Raw genomic sequence first — 26,289 nt, forward strand, 5'->3', positions numbered from 1 at the left:
GGTGCATTCTTGTGCCTTATTGGTATGATGTTGCACCTATGTGGTGCTTATTTGCTCCATGACTGCTGCAAAATTGCTCCTTTAAAGGAGCAAGTCAGTGTCACTGCCTGCTCCTTTATAGGGACAATATTGCCCATCATCTCAAGGTGCAACTTAACATCACATAATCGGGTACGATTTAGTTCCTTAACTACTCTAAACTTTGAATAGTGCGAACTGATGTAAGCCTATTTGCTCAGTATATAACTTATGTTGTTGTTGCACTCTGCAAAGTAAATAGGATTAGTGTAACTTGGATCTTGAGAATCATGAAATGTGTGTGCGTGTGGAATTTGTGAGTTGTGAAAATGTTAATGTAAAAGTTAACTTAGTTGTGTTTGAATATTATACTGAAACCAAAAATTTACCCAATTACCTTTTCAATAAGGTGAGCACTATATCTATCAAACAGTTAACCTTCTCGGCAAGAGTATACATCTGCATGAAGGAAGAGGTGAAAATATGATATGCAGTTGTCTGGATACGTTTTATTCAAAACGTTCTTGAATGCGTACTTATTCACATAATATATAAGAATAACATATGCTTCTTACCAGTAGTCAAAGCCTCTAAAACAAGAGCATGCTTCTTACACTAAAGTATACACCATTATCTTAAAAACAAAATGTAAGAGGATTTAAGAAGCTGTTTGTATGCATTCAAACGAATCCATATTTCTATCTAAAATCTAAAACGTGTCTTGTAAAATGGGAATTCGTTTTATAATGACGATGCCAATTGTCTTAAAGTCCTTATCACGACATGTCTTGGAGTTCACGCTTATTGAAAACATGAGATTCTTGGCACGTAGATTACAACTATGGTTTAAAGAGTTAACTGAGATACGCATACCGTATACAGGCATTTCGATGAAAACATTTAAATACAAGGTACTGTAAATGATATGAAAATCAAACTTGATACCAGCCCTATATCGGCAACCAATACAGACTATGGAGGACTGCAGTTATAATTGTGTTCAGATATTGTTTTGGGTGATACACGCATGCCGACTGATTTGGGATCAATTCGAGTCCCTCGAGCTGAGATTCCGGAACTGCAATGAGCAAACCATCATTATGCATAACAAAGTGACTGAGAATAATGCGTGCACCAGTTTCTGTTTCGTTGTTCTATACACAGAAAGTTGTTTCGTTTTCCAATCCTGTGCAGGCACACAGAGATTTACAGAATTCAATCATCTTTGGCTATAACGCCATGGTCGTGCAAAATGAATGCAGCTTATCTAACTTAACCTGTAGTTACTGAATAGGGGACTACTGTATATTCAATTTATACACTATTAATCGGATGATAGAACCTGTCAAAGAGTAAATTGCGGATATCATATACCATTGTCAAATTCACTTTCTGTTCTATACATAGTATCAATGGAATGTTATGAACCACTTCAACATTACCAATCATCATAATTATTTCCCTGAAACGGCTGCATTTGTATGAGCGGGAAGAGTTTGGCATCATACATAGCAAGAGTCGTGACTACAAAACTAAATAGGGCCTATTACATGTATTATACAAGGTTTTAGGACACTTTGAATCATGCCCCCCCCCCAAAAAAAAAAACACCAACAAAACAAAACAAAAACAAAAACGAAAAAACAACCAACAACTTAGTGAAATGTTGTACAATGTATGCCCTACTTCCATTAACCTATGATCTTTGACCTTTGAATACATGGCCCGCATTTTTTCAACGAATAGGCATTTGGATGCAACGTAGGTAGGTATTATATAAAAGAAAAAATGTTTTAGGAAAATACATTTAACCACTTCAGAAATAACAAATAGCAAAATATTGACACGTTCACTTCTTCCGTAATGACATGACAGAAAACTTTCCTCACCTAATCGTTCTGCCGTAATTCATGAGCAAGTCATGGATATAATTATACTTAGTTCGATTAAAGGGGAAGTCCGGACGATTATCAGCCGTTTCGTGTGTAAAGAACAATATTTCATGAGCCTATTACCCTTTTCCCGACGAGAAAAGACCATCAGATACATTTACTATGATTTTTTTTTTAAAATAAGGTAATTCTTCATGTTCGAATCCGTCGCGAGCTGCCCTTCGTACTATCTGTCCCAGGATGCATTGCGCGTGACGTATCGGGCGCAGTTTCCTCAGCTGAGAGCACCGCGAGCGAAGCCCAGCTACGCATCGATATCTCCCATTGCACTGCTGACTGCGGGCGGTATCTGCATGCCTGCATAGGTGTGCCTTGTCGGCGCTACTGCAGGAGACCGTACACCGATTTAGGAGTGCTGTTGCCAAACGCTGTATTCCTTTATTCAAATAATCTTCGTTATATATCTATATAAAATCTTCAAAGATTAATGTAAAATAGTTGCAATGCTATAACATTTTCGTTTAAATTGAAATATGTATGTATTATAATACTGCCGTACTTATTAGTGTCCACCCCATCACTTACAATGCATTAGCTGTTGTCGGGCTGTGCAGGCATACATTTACGTCTGCTGCTGCCAAGTGCTATCACAATCCGCGATCGTTTTTTCGACTTCTGAGTGTGAACAATCTGAAATCAGTCTGTCAATGTCAGAATTATTGCCTCTTTTGTTGTCCGAGACTGTTGAAAAGTGTGTCTGACGGTGATAAAATACGACAGTATACATGTAACTTGAACCGAGGAAGAAACGCCAGCGCCAGCTTGGTACCGCCGCCGCGCCGCGCCGGTAACTACGACCAGCAGCCCAATACACAGAGCGTAATCGGGCTGCGTGTTGTAGCATTCAGGATCATGTAAAGGTAGTATCGTGGATAGATATCAATTTAAAATCGAAATATTTCTTCAATTTGAAGACTTACTAGTAAAGATGAAGTATTGGCAACACCCTAACACTTGACGCATCGGCATTTTTTTAATGAAGCAATAGATCATGCCGCGTGCATCCGCTGTGTGGTCAGAGACTGTTGAGCGGTACGCTACTACCGCTTGCTTGGCCCGTATCACCGTTGCTCAAGCAGGGCTCCCCGGAGCCAGCTGACGCTCCAAGCAAAAAGCAATGTGAGGAGGAAACGTCACGCTGTCACGTGATCTTTCTCGCCGGCGTACAGAAATCGAACGGTTACGATTCAAAATTAGTGATGCTAAAAAATCGATTGTGGCGAGTTGGGAGGGTCTTTTTCAATGAAACTTAGTCATTATGGTCCTTTATTTATGTAGATTTTGGTTAATTTTTTTCAAAATCGTCCGGACTTCTCCTTTAAAAGTATACATTGAGTCATTGCAAAAGCATTTAATGAAAAGTGTGCTTCAGAACTACATCATTGTCATTTATTCTATAACACTAATAATATAGAGCTATTGGTCCGCCATATTGTCTAACAGGTCGTTGTCCTCCTACCACATTACTTTTGTTTAGCAAATAAGGCACAGAATTTAATTTTGCACTTGTTGCCAAAGACTCTAATCTTCTTTACCGCTATTCTCAGACAAGTATGCTGGTGCTGTATGAATTAGAAACGGAAGCTTACAAATATTCACCATCTAACAAGGCAAAAGCGAAGTGATGTCTCGTCCACGTATATCGACTTTTTGATTACAGAGATTTTCAAATGGCATAGGCCTAGTTCATTGACTTTTTGACTGTCGTAGTCGGACTTCACCAATATTAACACTTGACAGCAATCATTAGATGATCTGAGGAGTGAATTTGGTGGTCATATAGCTCAAAAGTGTGGAAAGTTATTGAAAGAACACCAGAATACTATGTCGACAGTGTTTATCAGGTGAGATACAAACATAGAACAAGTTCCAGTGGGTTTCAGGAGGTTACTTTTCCAGCCAGGGCTATAGTCTAGCTGGTAAAATTGGGTCTTTGAGGGCATCTGGCAGCTACCCCCCCCCCCCCCCCCCACTTCTTAAAACGTCTGGCAACGGCCATGCATATTATATCCTGTAAGTGTAAATAACAAGTTCCAGTGGGTTTCATGAGGTTATATTTTCAGCTAGGCTAGCCTAGCTGGAAAAAGTTGGGTCTTTAAGGGCGTCTGGCGGCTACCCCCCACCACTTAAAACGTCTGGCAATGGTCATTCATTTATCCTGTAAGTGTAACGAACAAGTTCCAGTGGGTTTCATTAGGTTACTTTTTCAGCTAGGCTAGCCTAGCTGGAAAAAGTTGGGTCTTTGAGGGCGTCTGGCGGCTACCCCCCACCACTTAAAACGTCTGGCAATGGTCATTCATTTATCCTGTAAGTGTAACGAACAAGTTCCAGTTGGTTTCATGAGGTTACTTTTTCAGCTAGGCTAGCCTAGCTGGAAAAATTTGGGTCTTTAAGGGCGTCTGGCGGCTACCCCCCACCACTTAAAACGTCTGGCAATGGTCATTCATTTATCCTGTAAGTGTAACGAACAAGTTCCAGTGGTTTTCATGAGGTTACTTTTTCAGCTAGGCTAGCCTAGCTGGAGTTGGGCCTTTAAGAGCGTCTGGCGGCTACCCCCCACCACTTAAAACGTCTGGCAATGGTCATTCATTTATCCTGTAAGTGTAACGAACAAGTTCCAGTTGTTTTCATGAGGTTACTTTTTCAGCTAGGCTAGCCTAATTTTGGGGGGTCCTTTTTGTGGCCCTCCTGGCCACACCCACCACCGATGACCAGCCAGACGTGCATTTCCATACTCAGGGGCATATGTACTAAATTGCTATACACATAAAAATTGGTAACCTTTTCAGCTAGGCTGACCCCCGCTGGCTCCCGGACTATAGGGGCTGTATAGTCTAGGCCAAGGGTGTGTAAATGTACAATATAAATTATTAGTCTATTACTATTTATTGCATATTGCTGATGCTGGTCTTGCAAATAAACATTAGTTTGCAAAGATATGTAACAATTACATGGTCATGCATTATTACTCAACTTTATTTACATATTACAGGATACACAACTTGTAACGTGTTAGTACATGTATACACGATGTACCATCATGACCATAAGAAGACTCGTGATATACATTTATTTTGTACAATCAGTGCTGAAATGAAAGTTTACCACAAGATATGATGTCAACATTTATTAGTGAGTAACTTTGTCATGTTGAGCGCGTGTGGTTGTATACATTTCCTTGATATGAATATATAATGCATCACAAGTCACAAACTTTGTTTGTTTTTTCAGTGATCTGATTGAGGGCACATGCCCTTCCCCCCCCCCCCCCATTTTTATGCCACTTTTGTCCCATTTTCAAAATATTTTTATTTTTTTTCTAAATGCAATTCAATCCGGGACACACTCCTCCCCCTTCTTCAAACATTACCAACAATTTCCCTAAAAGTAGAACATCAGGGAAAAACACAAACAGTAACAAGAAGGTAGGTCTGCAATTATTTTATAAATATACTTTTGTATCAGTTGAATTGTTCACTGAAATCTAGATAAAGTTAATCCTACAGTGGCTATACACTTGACCGTTACAGTAACCAAAATGATGGCTGTGATATTCCTTTAAAAAAAGTTAATTCATAAATAATTTAAAATCTACAACATTTTGTAGTTTAAAATTCAAAAAGATGGATGATTCATTATTGCATTTCAAGAACTAAATAAACCAGGAAAAGATAAATAGTACCCCTCTTCAATCAGTTCATACACTCTCGCGACCATCTCACATATTTCCCATTGACTAATGGACACTTTCCTCCCATATCGCTGGTTCAGGCAGTGGACATGCTCCAGGATTTCCCGTCGGCGGTTTTTTGCGATACGATGATAGGTAGCAAGTTTGATATCATTGGAAAGCAGACATTTCAGTCAGTCAGAATATGTATGAAAACTGCTGAAAACTTAAGTCTAGGGTTATGAAAACAACCTTCAAAGTTGTTGTTTTTTAACACCCAACTCAGAAAAGCTCGAAAAAATCCTGTTAAATTTGATATACATACTCAAAATTATTCGGATTTTTTTCATAAATTCGTAGCAGTAGTGTTCACCGATCGATCCACGCAAGTGAGCTCACGAACAGATACCGAAATTTCGTATATCACGATACCGGTACTTTCTAATATGATGCTTACCTCAGTTTGCAGTGACGCGATTCAAAATGGTGGCCTCCATGACTCGTTCGGACTGTTTTCACGGTGCATTTCAAGTGCAAAATCCGTAAACAATTTATTGTTCAGTGCTATCGCAGCATATATTTTAACCATTTACAAACATCAGATCGTAAATATACAATGTATGAAGTTTCGAGTGAGATTGAAGGTAAATTGATAGCAAAAATCAACGAAATTTGTAACCTTGTTTAACACTTAAACAGATATTCATACATGGGAAAATGCGCGGCCGATTTGGCATCGCTACCAGTAAATCTATTTTAGATCTAAGCCTAACTACCCAACACTAACAGTGTTAGGCCCTAATATTAGAACTCTATAGAGTCTAGTGTTTTTACGAGTAGTAGATCTAGTCTAGACACGGTCTAGGCCAAGACCATGTAACGTCCACTAACGATAGCGTTAGTAGAATGCCTTCTCGAACCCTACTGTAGTACATAGTAGGCAAGATGTCTAATCTATTGACTAATGTTCAATCATGTATTAGGGTGTCTGGAGCATTTTTGTAACTTTTGAAATTCTCTGAAAATTAAATTATGAACTATTTTATATGAAAGAGAATTACATCATTAAGACATATTTCAAATTTCATGGTGAAATGATGTTTCTATCTCGAGAAATTTAACTTTCAAATCACAGCAATATTACCCCCTTTTTTGACGAGCACGCATGAAAATGTGTCCAAATCATTACGCCAAAAAGTTGCATTCGCGTGTGGATCTCCAGAGATCGGATAATGAGCGTACAGCAGTCAGAAAATACGCGTAACAAGCGCAGAAGCCATTCCCCCAGTGTCGTCACACCGCATGTGCTGTGTGTGTGTGTAGTGTGTGTACGTGCTCGCTCGGTACCCCTTACATACCACACGGCAGTTGTTTGCATTGCAGACCCACGCAACCCCATAGAATCATCGCAAGCTAGCGAGCACGAAAGCGTGCGTGCTGAAACTTGTCAGTTCTGCCAGCATACGAGCGAGGATGATATGCGCTAGCCGACCATGTGCGCCCATGCCTTTACCAGCGCAGTGGTGACAGTCTGCGTCTTCTTAATGTCCCTCAACTAATTTAACCATAGATACAACCCTACTCTAACCCTAACCCTAAACCTGACCTAACCTTGCTTGCTAATGCACGGATGCATGCATATTTTACAATTTTGTCAGGATAATTTCTCTAGTAAATTTAGAGTTGTTCTGGTCAGATTCAACTGAGGTCACACCTGCCAAGACACTTCCTAGAGCTAAATTACCCATACAAGGCCATTGTTGTGGGTACTGTCACTTGTGACTGCCACTTTTGACTATGGACATGTTTTTAGAAAGCGTGTTAAGGGCAATATTTGGGCTAATCTAGAATCTGAATTCTATTGGTCAGTATCCATATCCTATCTTTATTCTTGTTAAAAGTCAGTCAAAATGTGATGTTTGTGTGGGAAATGCTACCATTGATGTATAAAGATGCTAGTTCTGGTTCATCCATCCTCCATTCACCATCCAAATTAAGGCACAAGATTAAACTAGTGCTACATCTGGATTGGAAGAGCTGACGAAACGTCCAGGATTGGACAAGAAGCCGTTCTCACAATTCAACAGTAGTCCAGATGCAGTGATTCAATTCTGTGCCTTAAACGCTAACATTCTTCAGATATTGGATATTTTGTTCTGTATTTACTATTTTAACATTCTCTGGTCATACTTGTATTTTTACATGCCCCAGAATGGCCGATCAGCAGCAACCAGTGCAGGATAAAACTGACTCGGACACGCAAGAAACGATCGATAAAGTGGAAAATGATGGTGAAGACAGTGAGAAAGATAATGGACTCGACCACAAACAAAAGGAAGCAACACAGGAAAATTACATGCAGGGGTCCTCAGAAGGCGAGACTAAGTCAGCACAGCCAGAACCAGGTGGAGGCTCCGATGTGGAGATGCTAGAAGGAGATGATGATGCGGACTCGAGTGACGACGATGACATCTACCACATGCTGATCGCTCAGGATTCCGACTCTGAAGACGATGAGGCAGAGGATGTAACGGAAATGGCTGAGAGTGTTGATGCGCCCCAACAGGCCCCACAGGCACAAGATAACAGCGAAAGCACCACTGCTGATGCTGCTGCTAATGCCAATAAGGGGTCAAAGGCCAGGGAGGACAGGGGTGATGAGTTTGAAGTGAAGGTGACTCAGTTTGTAGAAGAGCACTCCACGGGGCTGGAAATCACTCACGAACCAGTCACTGAGCCCTCACTTGGTGAAGAGAAAATTTCGTGTGCGGAGGGCAGAGATGCAGTTGGAAAAGCAGGAGACAAAAGCGATGTTACCGAGGAGGATGGCTGTAACACCACTGAGGGCGCTTTGTCACGAGATGCCCTCACATCTGGGACAGACCACAAGGAAGCAATATCGGGCAGTACTGGCCAGGCAATGCCTCCAACCTCAGAGGAGAGAGAGACCCTGGCATCACCGTCTGTTACAGAGTCGAGCGACTCCAGCACAAAGCTTTCACCCTCCCTGCCCTCCTCCGGCGGTCAGAAACTCGGAGGGCTTCCGTCCTCGCCCAGCTCGAGCGACCTGAAGCCGTCGACACCCAGCACCCTCTCCAGCCGAAGCAGTACAGCGGAGAGCAACGACGAGAGCAGCGGAAGGACAGACAAGGAGCCTGGGTCCAGCATCATCATTCGCTTCATGAGGACCTCCACCCGCGAGAGGCGGGAGAGTCGAGAGCAACGGGAGAGGCAGGAAAAACTACTGAAGAGCGAGCAGAGCCGTCAGCAGAGCAGAAATAAGGCAAGAGAATTGTTTTGTTGTAGTACCTTTAGTTTCAAAATAGTGATGATTGTCCTTGGCAACCAGCAGTTAGTGCCAGGCTAGGAATATTCAGTTTTGAACTTCTCAAGTGGCGGAGTTTGGTTGCCCAACCTTGTAGCTTCTGTAAAAGTGAGTATTTCACATGTGGCGTTATTAGATAATGTTCATAATTCTTAATTCATTGACTGTCAGCGTGCTAACTATTGATAGAAATCAAACACAAGCTAACGATCTACAGTAAATAAACTATTTGCGCATTTCCATGTTAAGACTGACATCACATGGTGTAACATGTGTATTTTTTTTTCTATTTGTCATTTTAATATTTATGAAGTAGATCCCATTCAATTGGAGTAGAGTGATTCAGTGTAAGATAAACCGTGCCCTCTGTTGACAACTCGAGCACAAAGAGTATACATTTCCTCTTGACTTCAATTTGTTTATTTGCTCTACAGTCCCAACAAGATATAGCTCAGAAGCGTCGAGGGAGCCAGCGCACGCCACACACCGAAGAGAAGGTGACACCGCCCAAAACTCGGGGCAAGATGGTCCGAGCTGGCTTCGAGTTTGTACCGGGGTTCAAGCTAGAGGCCATGGACTATCTTAACAAATGGTAAACCATCCCGTGTTAGAAACGCCATTGACACTGCTATGATTTTGAGTCGATATTGCAGTCCCATTGCTTTCTTTATATTTTCATATGCATCCTTCAATATGCAGCAGATTGTGTGAAAATTGGAGTGAGTATTTACTTTTTTTCATTTTCATTTCATTTTACTGTTTCTGCATGGTACAAGTAATCAACTGTAATCACTTTAGAAAATATATACATGGTTCATCATTATTCATGGCTGAATTTGCACATGAAAGGTAAGCAAATCATTGTGATAGAGAACTGAGATTCATTATATATCTCTGTTCTCTGTACCGGGAAAGGAAAAAATAATCAAAGCACCATACGGGAGGATCCCCAGTAAGCCGAGCTTAATATTGGGGCCTCATTAAATGCACAAAGAAAGAAATAAACCGTTTTAACACACTATTGACTTACTTAAACTACAACAAAAACTATTTCACACAACAAAACATACATGGTCATGTACACAGGTGATTCTGCATTTATAGGCTGAGAAATAAATGTTTTGTCTCATATTGGCAACTACAATGTACCGTATGTATTTTGATTGTTTTAACTCTGAATTGCTCTTAGAATCGTATGCTCTTTAATATTGCATTTGGTTTCTGATTATCTCACAAAAAGTTAAAATCCGAATCCCCATCTCAAACAAAACCATACCATTCCTTTAATAATGGACACCTGTGCTGCTTCCTTGCATGTCTGTGTCCAGGTATCTGGCCAAGATAGTCCAGGTAAACGAGGAGACCAGCCAGATCCTGATCCACTTTGAGGGCTGGAATTCGAGATACGACGAGTGGGTCCACTACAGCACCCCCAAGATTCGCTCCGTGGTCCGGACGTCCCACAGAAAGGATGGCTTCAAAGAGGAGCCAGCAGGGGTAAGGCCTTATCCATCCAATTTTTAAAAAGTGGGGGGGGGGGGGGGGGGGGGGGGTGGGAGAGGAGCTAGCTGGGATAGGACCTAATCCATCCAATAAAAAGAGAAAAAAAGATGATTCATATCAGAGATTTACTGTATAAGCTGTTATTTTCGCGAGGGTTTAATTTTCTCGAATTTTGCGAATCACTGTTGGACCGCAAATTTAACAGCACGCGAAAATGTCGCCCATGCGCTGGTATAATGGTGCACTTACGACAGCTTCATGTCATTTCGTGAAAACAACATCTTGCAAAAATGTCCATGACCTCCTCATTCGCGAAAATAACAGCATATGCAGTACAACAATTCTCGTGATTGTTTTCATGCCTCCGCCAACGAAGTGGCCGGAGGCATTATGTTTTCGGGTCGTCCGTCTGTCCGTACGTACGTACGTCTGTCCTGTTTTGTTTTTGTCGATATCTCAAGAATCGTGTGGTGGTTTTACATCAAACTTGGTATGAGGGTATATCCTGGGGGGATAATACTTTGTTTGGATTTTAGGGTCACGGGGTCAAAGTTCAAAGGTCACAGGTTATTTTTGAAAAAAAGGTTGAAAATTCATGTTTTTCTCCATATCTCGCAAATGGTTCAAGGTATCTTCATGGAACTTAGTGTATATGCTTGTTCCAATGGGCAGTGATAATCTAGGAAAGTTGGGGGTCATGGTTCAAAGGTCAAGGTCAACTCCTCAAAATATCACTACTTTCCTTATATTTATGCAATGCCTGAAGGTTTTTTTTTTTTTCAACTTGATGTATGCATGTAATACCCGATATTTATTCTGTGGGAAGTTTCTTGCCAAAAGGTCAAAAGGTCAAAGGTCAAGTGAAAGTGTTGAATTGCACTTTTTCCTCCATATCTCAAAAGTAACTTGAGGTATCATCATGAAGCTTACATATTTATGCATGTTTAACCTAACAGTGATTCTCTTTGGAACTGTTAGGTCAAAGGTCAAAGGCCAGGTTTAGATAATGCTATTTTCCCATTTGATACTGAAATTATACTTTTTCTCAATACCTTGAAAATTACTCAATGCATAAACTTATAAAAGGGTCAAAAGTCAAGTAAAAATCATCAGTTCCCCAAATACCTGCACTCTTGACATTTTAATCATTCATCCAATTGAACCTAGTTCTAGGAAAGTGAACATTCAGCACATTTGTGACAAACCTGCTATTTTGATATTTTGCCAATTGTGTGAAACTGTCATCACACATTGTCAAGACATTGTACTATAGACCTATTAGGAGAACCATGCATTATGGCTGAGGCATATCAGTCGCCGTAGCGATATATCTAGTTTTCTCAATGTATTTTCACTTTAGTTCCAAAGTGTTACACTAGCAGTACCAGCAGTAATCCTTCACATTGCTTGACCTTGCTTCTTGTAGACCCCCCTATAAACTAATTCGCATTGTGAATACATTATTCCTTTTTGTCACCCACCTCCTGTATGTGAATGAATACATACCTTGGAAATTTGCAACAGTTTAGACACCATGCTGTGATTTCCTATCAGTGCAGTGTGTGACTTTACTGGTAGTTACTGAACACACTTTAGGGGATAGTCCTGTGCTCGATGGTGCAGAATCTACACTACATGTGATGTACATTTAAAATCCATTGATGACTAATCCTGAGCATATTTGGGCAGGTATCTATGGGAAGTGCATGTTATGATAAAGTCTGCTCGTCCTCAATGGGTTAAGAACGATGACTCTGGCTTGACCAAGACTATTGCATCGGCTCCACACCTGTGTAGTAGCTGTTATGGTGGTTTGAAAACTGAGATGTACAACAATATTGGCACAAAACGTCTTTGTTGCTGTAATAATAATTTTTATAGCAACAGATTGACAAATTGCCCTACATTGACATAAATAAGCATTGAAATGATCAGTGTTTATACAATAGTAGTAGCCATGATAAAAGAAATCATGGGCAAACATACTTGAGCAGGATGCGAACCGACGACCTCCTGATTACCGGACAGGTGTTTTGTCCACCAGACCACCAAGCTTCCGCCCGACCGCCAGTGCTGGCTCTAATCCCTATAGCATGCAGTGGGTACAGGATAATTATTCCACTTGCTTGGTAGTCTAGTGGATAAGACGCCTGTCCAGTGATCAGGAGTTCGTAGGTTCAAATCCTGCTTGAGTATGTATGCCCATGATTTCTTTTGTCATGGCTGCTAATAATGTAGCGTGGCACATTGTCCTCACAGATTATCTCAAAGATATGTGTGCTTTTGCATCACAACTCAAGATATGTATTGTTCTTGATCCCTATTCCTGCTATACATCAGAGGGAAGCTGTGTCACCGGCTTGCGCAGAAAGTAGCGATGCAGAGATTCCTTTGATATTAGGTTCTAGAATCCATGTCATCTGTCCCTTTGTGTCAAAGGAAATTGAGGATCTGCACAAAACTCTGTATACCCCTTCATCAGCAAAGTAGTAATTTGCCACAAATACCTTAATCCTTAAACATCATCATCCAGAAAAGATGGACAATAAACAAATCAACAGCAAACGAAATTTGGAATATTTTCTTAAAAATCATAGTACAAAATCATATACAAAATCACAATAAACAAAACAATAAACAAAATTTGAAACATTTTCTTTAAAAATTGTTGAATACAGAATTACAAGTCTGGAGACGAGGTGCTGGCGAGATGGTCTGACTGCCGCTACTATCCGGGCAAGATCGTGGGCATCAACCAGAACGGGTCGTACCGCATCATCTTCTACGACGGTATCGAGAAGAACGTCCAGGGGATGAACGTCAGAGAGATGCCGGAGCAGCTAAAGCAGCAGGTGAGAAGGATGATCCACAGCTTGACATTCTAGCACGGGTGTTTGAAGTCTTATGCATGCAGCACACAGTCCCTTGTGGCCAGGGATCTGGCTTTAGGGCATATTAAAGATGCTCTCTGATTCTATTGTAGCCTTGTTTTTTGAACATTTGATCAAACACACCGAATTGTTAGCCAAGAGTATCAGTCTTCAGCAAGATTTTCAGTAAGTTTGTGGAAACATTTTATTTACATGCAAGCTACTACATAGATTTCTGTTATATGTCATCAGTTTATGACATGGTGTGCAGAATGCCTCCCAGTTTATGGGATGTTATGCAAAATTTCAGCATGTCGCCTCAACCTCCTATAATCCCTGGGAGACCGTCTTTGGTATGCTTTGTTTCAGAATACACTGTACTCAGAAACTGACATCAACGAGTTTGCCAGATTGAAGTTGTATGTGGTGTCAACATTTCTGTGAAATGATAGTGCGGAAGGGTGTGTGTGTGAGGGTGGGGGGGGGGGGGGGAGGAGGGCAAGGGAAGAGACCATAATTACCCTCTTCATCGATGGAGGAGGCGTTAGTCAAACTTGTGTTTTATCGTTTGACCCCCCTCTGAAGGATTTCTTCAGCAACCTGCAAGCGCAGATTGAGCGAGCCCAACAGAATGCAGCCAGGCGGAGCCAGAACCGGCAGCGGTTGGCTGAGAGAAATGCAGCTCAAAAACAGGGTGAGTGATTGGCATTCCCTGGGTAGGGGTGGTGAAGGAAAGTAGGGAATCAAGTGAATAACAAATGCCAGAGTTTTCGAACTCGGTGCAAACAAAGTGCTCCATTTGCGCTGTTGTTCATGCACATGGAAGTGGATGGCTTCTGTGGAGAGTGGCCAAACCTTCTTATGCAGGAGTCTATGAATTGATTAGTGTTGGAATTGTAAAACTTCTTACTAGCTTTATGATCTTTCTGTACGGAGGAATTGTGCAGTATCAAGGATTTGAAATTTTAGGCAGATTTCTGTGTGTATGTTTCAATTTCTGGGAATTCTCCGGAGAGGAAAAAAACAAGGAATAGCTACTGACTCCTATCCGCACATTCCTATAGTTTTTGTGACACACTGTTTTCCTATGTTTGCATGTAGGAGTGTTGATTTATGTCTTTCAGTAGTGCAGTATGTCTTGAGAGGTCCTTCCTCATAACCTTTTTCTTTGACCTCTGACACTTGACCTTTGACTGGACTCTCAACAGCTGCTGGTAGTGCCAACACCAGTCCACCAGAAGACCGAAAACGCCGTCTCTCATCGACATCCTCATCCCCAGCCCCAGGGGATAGGCCAAAGCGAGCCAGGGGGAGCACAGAGGAGGTCAAACCTGGTCACGAAGGGGTCAAGAGGTCACGTGGCAGCAGCACCGGCAGCCGCGACGACGTCAAGAAGTCGCAGGGGCAGGAGGAGAGCAAGCAGCCGGTGACGAGCGCAGAAGTGGTCTCGCAGTGGCAAGACGGTGCCGGCAAGGAGAAGAAGCCCCACGTGAGTCTTCGTGGGGGGGTTGCCAAGCCGACGGAGGTCAGGCGGGGTCACTTTCTCATGGGAGGCGGAGGAGGAATAAAGAAGAAGGAGGAAAGGACCAGTGTGCGGGTGAGCTGCTCCTCCAGCTAGCTCTTCTTTGGTCAATTTCCCCTCCCCCATCCCCAAACACACAAACAGACAACAAAAATACAGATCAAAGCAAACAAAAATGAGAAAGCCCCCCCCCCCCCCCCCCAAAAAAAAAAAAAAAAAAAAAAAGAAAAAAAAAAAGAAAAAAAAAAAAAAAAAAAAAATGAGAAAGCCAAAAAATGACTAACAACTTGCAGCAAATATCACAAAAAGATAACTTTGATGCAGCTAACCCATGAGCCCGAGTTGGTTTTGTAATGTACAGAATTATTGGTGTGTTTCTGATTTTAAATGTCTTTAAATTTGATTTCCAGCATGAATTGCTTTGCTGGCTTGAGTGAACCCCATGTCGAACTTAGAATTGGTCTGAATGAACAGTAATGTCGCAAGAAATTAAACAAAAAAAAAACCCTCAAAATTTGCTGTTTGCAAGGGAAAATAATGTATGTCTACTGATTGAAACCACTACTCTTATAACATAAAACCATTTATGTATTTGATGCCAATTTGCTCTTGTAATGACACATGTCTGAAATTATAGGGCAAAGTATTCTGCATACCATGTATCTCCATTTTAAGACCCCCCCCCCAAAAAAAAAAAAAAAAAAAAAAAAAAAAAAAAAAAAAAAAAAAAACGTCGCACATAAGCCAGCTTATCGCTGAAATTGTAGCTCAGTGCTTGAACTTGGATTGTAAATGGACATTTATTGACCAAAATGAGATCCACTCGGGACAAGGGGACAGTGCCGATGACAACTTAACTGAACCCAGGTTTAGATACAGAATACATAGAAGATGGTGAATTCTAGAACATAATGATATGCTACTGAAGCAACTTCTTCAAACTTGTAGTCTTTATAACATTTTCTATCCTCTTGAAATAAAGGTTTAGTGAATAGCAATGCTGTGTGTGATGTTGGTAGACATGCAATATGCCAAACTTCACAGGGAAGTCTTTAGTCACATGTGTGCTGAGCAGATGGTCAGTACTTAAATTTTGGTAAATCCCGATGTCATGACATGGACCAATTTTGCCCCTACCCTCCCTCCCCCCTCCTTCCCTCACGGCAGATTGGGGTGAGCAAACCAACGCCTCCAGCACCCACTGCACCACCTATTCAGCCAAAGGAAACCAGATCAGCTACAGCAGCAGCTGCTGCCACAACAAAACCAGGTATATATAGCAGAGAGTATGTTTTTCTTTCTTTCTTTTTTTTTTGAATATTTTCCCCATCTTCTTTTTCTCTCTACTTGATTATTATGCAGCAAAAATTTACGGATGCCAGCAGCCATGCACTGAATGGTCTTTGTTAGCGTTATTTTATTTTTTATTTTTTTATTTGTGTACAGTAAGCACAGCACTCTGTATGGGCATCCATGATGCAGAACACATTCATTCATTTGTGTACATGTGTGTATTATATCTCTGTACTTTGTTATTGCATGTACTCGATATTGTTGCATTACATTCCTTCCTATATAAGAGTGCATCTTGCAAATTTTGAAGCTTTGTAAATGACAGGTGCTGAAGTCAAAGTAAGAAAAAAAAAAGAACAGTAAAAAGAACAAATATTGTTTGTAGGAGCAATTGTCTAGATTCTGTTGTGCTTTATGTAGCTTTACAAAACATGAATGACATAAGTATTGGCTGTGACTGGTAGGCTAAAAATTTTTACAGAAGGCTTTTGCACTTGCTTTCCTGTACTGATAATTCTAGATTTTACGAGACCACACATTCACTGACATTATTTATTTCCCCTTCAAACAAATATTTCCTGTATTCAATATGACTACAGAAGTATTGAAAGTAGTGTTTCTTTATCTTTAATTGTTTAAAAAATTGTGTACATATGTTGCCCTGAAATATTGATGTTTAATTATTAGCGACTGAATGGGTAACTAACAGGGATTATGATGAGATATTTTTGCTGTATGTAATTCATTCGGGGAAAGCACTACTGTGGCTGAATGGTATGGAAAAGGGATATCGTACACAGATTTCAATCATTTTCACTCTGAAACAAACGAAAGAAAAATAGTTAAAGACATTTGCAATGTTAACTTGGTTTGAGTGGCAACCCAGGCAAACAGCTAAAGAGAGAAATTAGCATGAGCTTTATCATTTTCATTTTTGTTGTAATTATATAAAGACAGGGTTTGTGCTGAATTATGAGTGCACTACTTCCATTGGAAACCTCACATCTAATGGAATTCAGAAAGGACAAGGATGTACTGTCTTCAAAAATTGTTCTTTTATCATGTGCTTTTACATTCCTTTTGCTTTTCTTATTTTTGGGTATGTTCAGTCAAGAGCACTTTTGGATATATATGTGAATTCATCATTCATGGAACATTTGTTTTCACACATCATTTGGTATTCCTTGACACCAAAATTGTACCATATTCCCACAGTATTTGAATTGGCATCAGATTCATCCCCCGATACAAACAAACATCCTATGTCTACATACACTCCTCTCTCTGTATCCCTAGCGCCCACGGTACCAGAGAGAACGGACATTACCCCTCCAGCTGCCAAAGAGGGCAGTGTTGACACATCAGACCCAAGTACGTTTCCCTACAAGGAACAGCGCCCCTCCCTCCTGCCCTCGTGTGATGGTTTTTGTTTTTGTTTTTATTCTGGTTCAGTTTCCAATTTGCGAATCAGATTGTATGAACCTTTTTCAGTTCACAAACTCATAATGCATCACTGGTCATACCCCATTGTTATTGTTTGTTGGTTTTTTTTGTGCGTAGTTTGCTAGTGTCCGGAAGGTTTTACATTTTAGTCGACACTTCAGTTTGCTTCATTTTATTTGTTTGTTTATTTGCACCTTTGATCCATATCACATCACATCCAAATTGTAACATTTTGTTTTACTAAGACCACAGAATTATTTACAAGCATTTCTCTTTGTGTGTATCCCAGAAGGATGGAGTCAGATCATTGGCCAGCCACCCTTCTCATATCTATGAACAGTTTCTCACTCCGTTTCAAATTTCCGTATACTACTTTTCGCCATTCCATACCATCCTGTATATCTGGGCACTTGCGTTGTGTCATAATTAGATGCGCTTCCATCATCACTGGCTTTCTATGTATAAAAAAAAGTCACATCATCAAAGGTTTTATAAACCACAAATACTTGTTGCAGGAGAGTAGGCTGTGTTACTCAATAGGTGTTATACCCAGATAAAAACACTCAATGGACACATAAAGGCAAACCTGTCCTTGTGGCCACCTGTCTATAACAGTCAACTGTCTTCCACCCCTCCCCCACCTTTTATTTGACTGTGTTGGGGGGGGGGGGGGGGGGGGGGGGTCCTGAAGTGTAAGACGTCACTTTACCTCACTCAAGCATGTTTGCCCCTTGGATTTGTTTCTTCAGTTCATATCCTAATATGACATTTTTAGATGTTTTATCTAACTTGATTCCCAGTTTCTGATAACACTGTTTTACAAGTACAGTATATCTTGAGTCACTTAATTTTGCATTGGCAAAGGGTGGGGTGTGATAGAAAATGTCACCGGTGTCTGTAAATGCAAATCACACATCTAGTAGAAGTCGGCTGCATGCATCATATGGCACTAAAATCAGAGGGAGTAGCAAAGCAGTCGTGGAATCATCAATTTTTCTCTCACAAGTTTCTGCTAACCATTAAGCACTACTAATGACTGCAACTAATAGCTTTGATGTCAGCCCATGGATTGGATGTTCTATGTCCATATGTTGTTTTCTGCTGATGGTAAACTTTGTTACCATATAAGAAGCAGGAGACGCATTGTCCCCTCGCCATGACTTGATTGAAGACTAATCTGTCGTAATAATCGACTGCCCAATCTTAAAGTTGGAATGATAAACCGATTTGTACAGCATCCAATCTAAGTTTTGATTAAATGGAAACCCTAGACATCATATCAAGTATGTGGGACTAGGTATAATTCTATAGACAGAGTTGCAGTGTACTCTGTGAAATTGTACATGGCTGTGATGCCAATAGATAATTGACAATTTGTGACAGATGTATTCCACTGATACTTATGAACATGAAATTCCCTCTCTCCATTTGTAAGTGTCTATCAAGAGGTTTGAATGTGTTTGTGTGTGTGTGTATGGGTTTGTTTGTTTTTTTGTGAGGGTTGTTCTTTTTGGGGATAGGGATGGGGTATGGGAGGAGAATGGGATGGGGTTGTGAGATTGTTGTTTTCTTTCAGTGTTTATGTGGTCTTTATTTGCGTACTTCACTAACCACATCATACCCACATTAGTTCCCTTTGAAGCTAGTTGTCATACAAGTTAGGACAAGATGGTGAGGAGCAACTGATGAGCTGTGCCATTGCTCCATCCAGAAGTTGCATGCCATGTTTGGAAGTGCTAGACCTAAATAGTCGTTGTTGGGTTGATGTTTGTCTCTCTAGAGCCTGTTCTTGTGTCAATATAGTGAAGTCATGGATGTGAAGAAAAACAAGAAAACTAAACACAAAACTAGAAATTTGTTGTTAACCATTTTCTAAGTGTGTTTTATAGGAGTGTTGACTCTTTTGGATCTACCCTGCACTTTTGTAGTTCTTCAAGAGTATTCCTCTGTGTATTGTTCAGTGCACTAAGTTGTTGTCCTGTGATAGTGTTACATAAATAGATTGTAATTTCATTTGCTCTAGAATAATTGAAGTAATTTTGGACATGCAGTTTAGTGCCGTATAGATGTGGACGATTTCTGCTGTTTTCATTCCACATTTTTCTTTAATTTCGAGTATATACCAATGCACCAGCTACATTCACAATAGAGGATCACCCCCCTTCAAAAAAAAAAAAAAAGTAATTAGACAGACAGAAATAGAAAATGTATTGAAATTCAGTGATCACATTTCTACCCCACCATTTTAACCTGTACGCATACATTGTACTATTGACTGTGAAATGTATTCAGGCCGGATTGTGTTCATAGTACAGATTATGGAATGATGTGGTGTTCAACTCCTTGCAAGAAAGGGTTTAGGAATTGTGCGTTTCCTGCGCTTCATCTATTATTGACATCAGGCGGTTAAAATTTGGTTTCCATTTGGTGCCCTTTCAGGTAAGACGACCACACCTACGGCATCTACAGCTCCACAGGCCCCTCCCCAGCAGCCAAAAGCAAGACCAGGTTAGTTGATCTCTGAACTTGGGACATCAGGAGTGTACAAGTCGAGATAGAACAATGATTATTAATATTACCTCCACCAAAGAGGTTATGCTTTTGCTGGCATTTGGTTGGGGTTTTGTGTGTGTGTGTGTGTGTGCAAAATAACTCAAAAGGTTGTGAATGGATTAGGATAAAACTTGCACGAAAAGTGGATAATGACACAAGGAACAGATGATTAATTTTTGTTAGTGAGCCAGGAATTTTTATGAATTTTTGAAGGATTTTTTTTTTTTCTTTTGGCAGGTAGGTTCAATGAACGTTGGCGTTCAAGCTGCGCGTATTTGAGGTTTGCATGAGCGCACTTTAGTGTGTGCTCTGCTTGGGCACGGTGCTGCGCAGCTGGAAGTTAATGACATAAACAAAAAGCTTCTATATGAGGAATTTAGGCGTTTTTTTGCATGCATATACGTATGAGTGAAAATCACTGATCTCTATGGAAAAATAAGATCAGTGTTGGAAATGAGCTGCTTGGCGGAGGTCTGCGCTTTCAGAGTGCTTTTCTAGTTGTTATATCATCATAAATATTTTCATTATTGTCATCACCACCACCACCGTCATCATCATCAGTGATCATACTACTACCCCACCATCTTAACATGTACACATACACTTGTGCATTTAATATTGATTGTGAATTGTATTCAGGCGTGAATGTATTCATAGTACAGATTATGGAATGATGTGATGTTCAACCCTATGCAAGAAAGCATTTTAACATTGTTTGTTTCCTACACTGCTTTTCTGAATGACATCATTGGTTAAATTTTGGTCTCCATTTGATACCGTTTCAGGCAAGACGGCCACACCTACAGCATCTACAGCTCCACAGGCCCCTCCCCAGCAGTCAAAAGCAAGACCAGGTTAGTCGACCTCTGAACTTAGGATCTTGGGAGTTTACAAGTAGAGATAGAACAGTGATTATTATTACTGTAAAAGTGGATATTTTGCGCGACTAATGTTCTGCGCTTGGCCACGTAAGAAGAGTTACGCGTGTTTTTAATTTCGCAGAATCAAGACATCAACAACTGGAACATATGGCACGCAAAAATATTCGTGTGCTTTTATTTTCGTGCTAGCTTGCGGTTACGCGAAATGCGCGAAAATTTCCACTTTTATAGTATTATTATTATCGTTATATCATCATCAACAAAACAGTCATTGAATCATCAGTTTTCTCTCACAAGTTTCTGCTAAACACCGAACACCACTAATGAACTTCAACTAACAGCTTTGGTGTTAGTCCAGGGATTGGTTTGTATGTGTGTGCATTTCTGCTGGTAGATGTTCTATGTCCATACATTGTTTCGTGCTGATGGTAAAATTTGTTACCATAGTAGAAGCAGGAGATGCATTTCCCCCTCGCCATGACTTGATTGAAGACTAATCTGCTAGAAACAGTCAACTGCCCAATCTTACTTCAAGTTCAGTTGTCATACCGATTTGTTCATCATCCAATCTGAGATATGATAATGGAAACCCAAAACATCACATCAGGTATGTGGGACTGAGTATAGTTATGCTTTTCTGAGTGACATTAAGTAGTTAAATTTTGATCTCCGTTTGGTGCTGTTTCAGGTAAGACGGCCACACCCACAGCATCTACAGCTCCACAGGCCCCTACCCAGCAGCCAAGAGCAAGACCAGGTTAGTTGACCTCTAAACTTTAGGACCTTGGGAGTGTACAAGTCGAGATTGAAAATTATCATCATTGTTGTTATCATCATCAGTCGTGTCATCATCGTCGGTATCATCAATATCATCATCATCATTATCACCATCATCATGATAATGATTGTGATTATCATTAGCAGCATTAAAAGAATCGCATAATCCAATGTGGCTGCACCATACCAGATATTTGCAGGCATGACAGATTCTCTAAAAGAGAAAAATAAAACTGAGGAACAAATGTAAACGCAGTATCAATTTTTGAGATTGTAGTGTATCTTGTATGTTCCAAAAGACAACTCGATGAATGCTGTTAAAATAAGGTGGGCATTGCCATTCAACATAGGAGTTAATGCTTCAATTGATTTTAACTTCAAGATGTCAATTAATCTTTAGCTGCATTCACACACAGTAATTAACCCATATCGAGCCAACACACTTGTCTTAACAAACACTGCAGTGGCCCAGCACCGTTTGCGCACACATGCCGACAGGCAGACAACTCTTTAAACAATCGCTCTTCATTAGCAAGCAATGAACAAAACATAGTCAAGTTATATGTCATTTGAAAGAAGATAAAATTCCCTTTAAAATGGTATATGACATGTTGCCATTCGATTCACAGTGCAGTCATAGTACTCAGCAGAAATGAAGTACAGTCATCCAAAAATTACGAAATCAATTCGTTTGTTTGCTTTCATTCATGGATTAAAAATAGCAAATGTCGTAATTTTACACATCCAGTACCGAAAATGAAATGATCAGAGTGTCAGCTTTCTGGACATATAGATATCATGGCCATTGATACAATGATTATAGATTTATGTTTATATTTATGACGATGAAGCCATTGCGAGTGCACGGGAAATCGATAGTATAATGTGTGCATCCTATAGTTTTTTGAAGCGAAACTCGTAACAATAGGTACATTTCTACAGCTTGTCAGTTTCGACTGAATTATACAATTGTTGTACATACATGTGGATGTACATGTGGGACTATTATCACAGTCGAATCACCGCCCGACAAGTGTCCAAACCTCCTTAAAAACTGCGGCAGAAAATCCAAAATCGAGCATTCCGTACAGCAGTAGATAGCACCCGCAGATGCTTCGTGGTTATTCGCGTTATTCCATGTAAGCACACATTTTTCTCGATGATTTTTACGATATTGTTGGGCTTTGACTGACAAATCTTCCTTGAATTATCGCAGACAGTGTAGCAAAGCATTCTGGGATATGTTGTCAAAGGTTAGAAGGTGAAAGAACTTTGGAATGACGTCGTTTATATGTCATTTCTTTTACTACGGGATATTCCGTATATGGCCCCTGCGGCGTTTGGAAGAACTACGGAATATCCCATAGATGGCCCAATATGGGTTAATGTTCTTTGAATCGTGATGCAAAACTCAACCATATGAGCCACAGCTCACACATACTGTGCAAGACAGATTATTATGATGCTTAAACAAACAAAACAAAAAAAATCACCAGTGATTGGAAAGTGACCACATACATTGGAATGTGGCAATCTCCTGTGGTGACTAGCATTGTGGGGTTGAAAAAAACTTGACTTCTTCTTTTTTTCTTTTTTCTTGCATAATATTCGCACAGATTGCTCAAGTCAAATTATTGCAATGTGTCAAAGAAAAAAAAAAGCAGGTGGTGCAGATCTTGATGATTAAAAAGATGTTTCATGTCTACACACATTTCTCCTATATAACATATTTTGCATCACAATGTGAAGCTCCAGTTTCAAAAAGCATTGATTCAGGTTGTTTTTTAAAAGCACTTATATATGAGCAAGTAAAGAAAAATCATAAAATAACTCACCCATCCTGGCACAGGTCATGTGATCATACCGGTGGTGGAGCGCATCTCCATGGATGAGAGACTGGAGGTTGCCAAGAACCTGGAGAAATTGAGAGCCATCGCAGCCAAGGAACCCTGTGAGTAGCACCAGCTAAGATCCCATGCAGGATTCAAATCAAATACAGTCAAACCTGTCTATAGCAGTCACCCAAGGGAAGCAAAAAGAATGGCCTTTGTAGACAGGTGGCCACTATAGACAGGTTCTGTGACGTTACATGTGTATCTCATACCAATGTTAACCTGTTGAGGAGACGGTTTGATTTTACTACAACACGCATTTCCCTTAGACACTTGCCCGAGTATACTCGAGACTCATCCTCAGCAGGTTACAGTAAACTATATGTGAAGGTTATGTACATGGCACCACGATTGATTGCGTCATTGCATACTTGCATGCATATGATGGAAAGCAAGGTTTCCACAAGTGCATTATTATGCCAGAATGCCAGGTGCATGTATAGTGGTGGTAATCATTGAACTGTACGCTATGCATGACCAGCACAACTGCAAAGCCAAAAAACAATGTGTTGAATTCTGGCAGGGCTACCGCTCATACAGTTTAAAATCTGCCGTGGCATACAAAATTGGTGGCCGCTAGCTGTATTATGATTTTGATTAGAATTATTGCAAAAAGGTATGAAAGGGCCCCTGAAATCCAAATGCATGTTGATTTTTGTTAATTTATGATACCCTCAACATCAATTTTGCGGTGAAACGAATATCTGGAAACATTCCATAATTATATTTTTAATGATTTTTATGCCTCCGCAACAAAGTGGCCGGAGGCATTATGTTTTCGGGTCATCCGTCCGTCGCGTTTTGTTTTTGTCGATATCTCAAGAACCGTGTGGTGGTTTTACATCAAACTTGGTATGAGGGTATATCCTTGGGGGATAATACTTTGTGTGGATTTTAGGGTCACAGGGTCAAAGGTCAAAGGTCACAGGTTATTTTTGTGAAAAAAAAATTGAAATTTCATGTTTTTCTCCATATCTCACAAATGGTTCAAGGTATCTTCATGGAACTTAGTATATATGCTTGTACCGATGGGCAGTGATTATCTAGGGAAATTGGGGGTCATGGGTCAAAGGTCAGGGGGTCAAAGGTCAAGGTCAACTCCTCAAAATATCACTACTTTCCTTATATTTATGCAATGAATGAAGGTTTTTTTATTGCGATCGCCCTTCGTCCGGCGTCCGTCGTGCGTCGTGCGTCGTGCGTCATCCGTCGTCCGTCGTCCGTCGTCCGTCGTGCGTCGTCCGTCGTGCGTCGTGCGTAAACTTTTTACATTTTCATCTTCTTCTTGAAAACCCCAAGACCGATTTTCATCAAACTTGGCAGGTAGCATCCCTAGGGGGTTAGGAACTCAATTTGTTAAAATGGGCACCATGACCCACCCAGGGGGCCCCCAGGGGGGCCCAAACCCCCCAAAATTAAGGAATCTTTAAAAATCTTCTTCTCTAGAACCAGAAGTGATAGAGCTAAGTTAATACTATGAGTTAGTTCATTGATGACTGTAGTTTCAAGTTTGTTCATGGCAGAATCAGGGATGCCCCCCTTGGGACCCAGGGGAGGGGGGTGGGGAGGGGTTCTAATGGGGCCTAAATTGTACATTTTCATCTTCTTCTTGAGAACCCCATGACCCATATTCACCAAACTTGGCAGGTAGCATCCCTAGGGGGTTAGGAACTCAATTTGTTAAAATGGGCACCATGCCCCACCCAGGGGGCCCCCAGGGGACCCCCAGGGGGCCCAAATCCCCCAAAATTAAGGAATCTTTAAAAATCTTCTTCTCTAGAACCAGAAGTGATGGAGCTAAGTTAATACTATGAGTTAGTACATTGAGGACTGCAGTTTCAAGTTTGTTCATGGCAGAATCAGGGGTGCCCCCCTTGGGACCCAGGGGAGGGAGGTGAGGAGGGGTCCTAATGGGGCCTAAATTGTACATTTTTATCTTCTTTTTTAGAACCCCATGACCCATTTTCACCAAACTTGGCAGGTAGCATCCCTAAGGGGTTAGGATCTCAATTTGTTAAAATGGGCACCATGTCCCACCCAGGGGGCCCCCAGGGGGGCCCAAACCCCCCAAATGAAGGAATCGTTAAAAATTTTCTCTAGAATCAGAAGTTATACAGCTAAGATAATACTATGAGTGAGTACATTAATGACTGTAGTTTCGAGTTTGTTCATAGGAGATCCAGGGGTGCCCCTCTTGGGGGCAGGAGTGGGGGGGGGGGGGGGGGGGGGTTGGTTAGGAAGGTCCAAATGGGGGCCTGAATCGTACATTGTCATCTTCTTCCTGAAAACCTCATGATAGATTTTCGTCAAACTTGGCAGGTAGCATCCTTAGGGGGTCAGGATCTCAATTTATCAAAATGGGCACCATGCCCCACCCAGAGGGCCCCAGGGGGCCCCCAATTCCCCAAATTAAGGAATCTTTAAAAATTTGGGCCCTTATTGTACATTTTCATCTTCTACTTCAGAATGCCTGGTCAAATTTTAGTAGAGCTGTGAATAATTTAGATTAGTGACTGCGTGAAAGGTGAACTTGCGATACTCAGGTGAGCGCTAGACCCGCGGGTCTCTTGTTTTTAACTGGATGTATACA

At 40.8% G+C, this 26,289-nt stretch overlaps 1 protein-coding gene across 1 annotated transcript in view; it reads left to right on the plus strand.

Annotated features, from left to right (window-relative positions):
• LOC139713595 (uncharacterized) overlaps positions 1-26,289 on the plus strand; it is a 44,675-nt gene that overhangs the window by 5,863 nt on the left and 12,523 nt on the right. The window contains exons 2-12 of the mRNA XM_071625302.1: positions 7,852-8,923; positions 9,400-9,557; positions 10,294-10,462; positions 13,147-13,320; positions 13,924-14,032; positions 14,547-14,935; positions 16,028-16,130; positions 20,036-20,104; positions 20,935-21,003; positions 21,719-21,787; positions 23,657-23,758. Coding sequence (XP_071481403.1) covers positions 7,853-8,923; positions 9,400-9,557; positions 10,294-10,462; positions 13,147-13,320; positions 13,924-14,032; positions 14,547-14,935; positions 16,028-16,130; positions 20,036-20,104; positions 20,935-21,003; positions 21,719-21,787; positions 23,657-23,758 — 2,482 coding nt within the window. The 5' untranslated portion in view covers position 7,852. The remainder of the gene's footprint in view (positions 1-7,851; positions 8,924-9,399; positions 9,558-10,293; positions 10,463-13,146; positions 13,321-13,923; positions 14,033-14,546; positions 14,936-16,027; positions 16,131-20,035; positions 20,105-20,934; positions 21,004-21,718; positions 21,788-23,656; positions 23,759-26,289) is intronic.

This window comes from Diadema antillarum, unplaced genomic scaffold, assembly GCF_040938485.1.
Source record: "Diadema antillarum isolate AM-2024a unplaced genomic scaffold, OU_Dant_1.0 seq00002010_RagTag, whole genome shotgun sequence".
Taxonomy (NCBI): Eukaryota; Metazoa; Echinodermata; class Echinoidea; order Diadematoida; family Diadematidae; genus Diadema; species Diadema antillarum.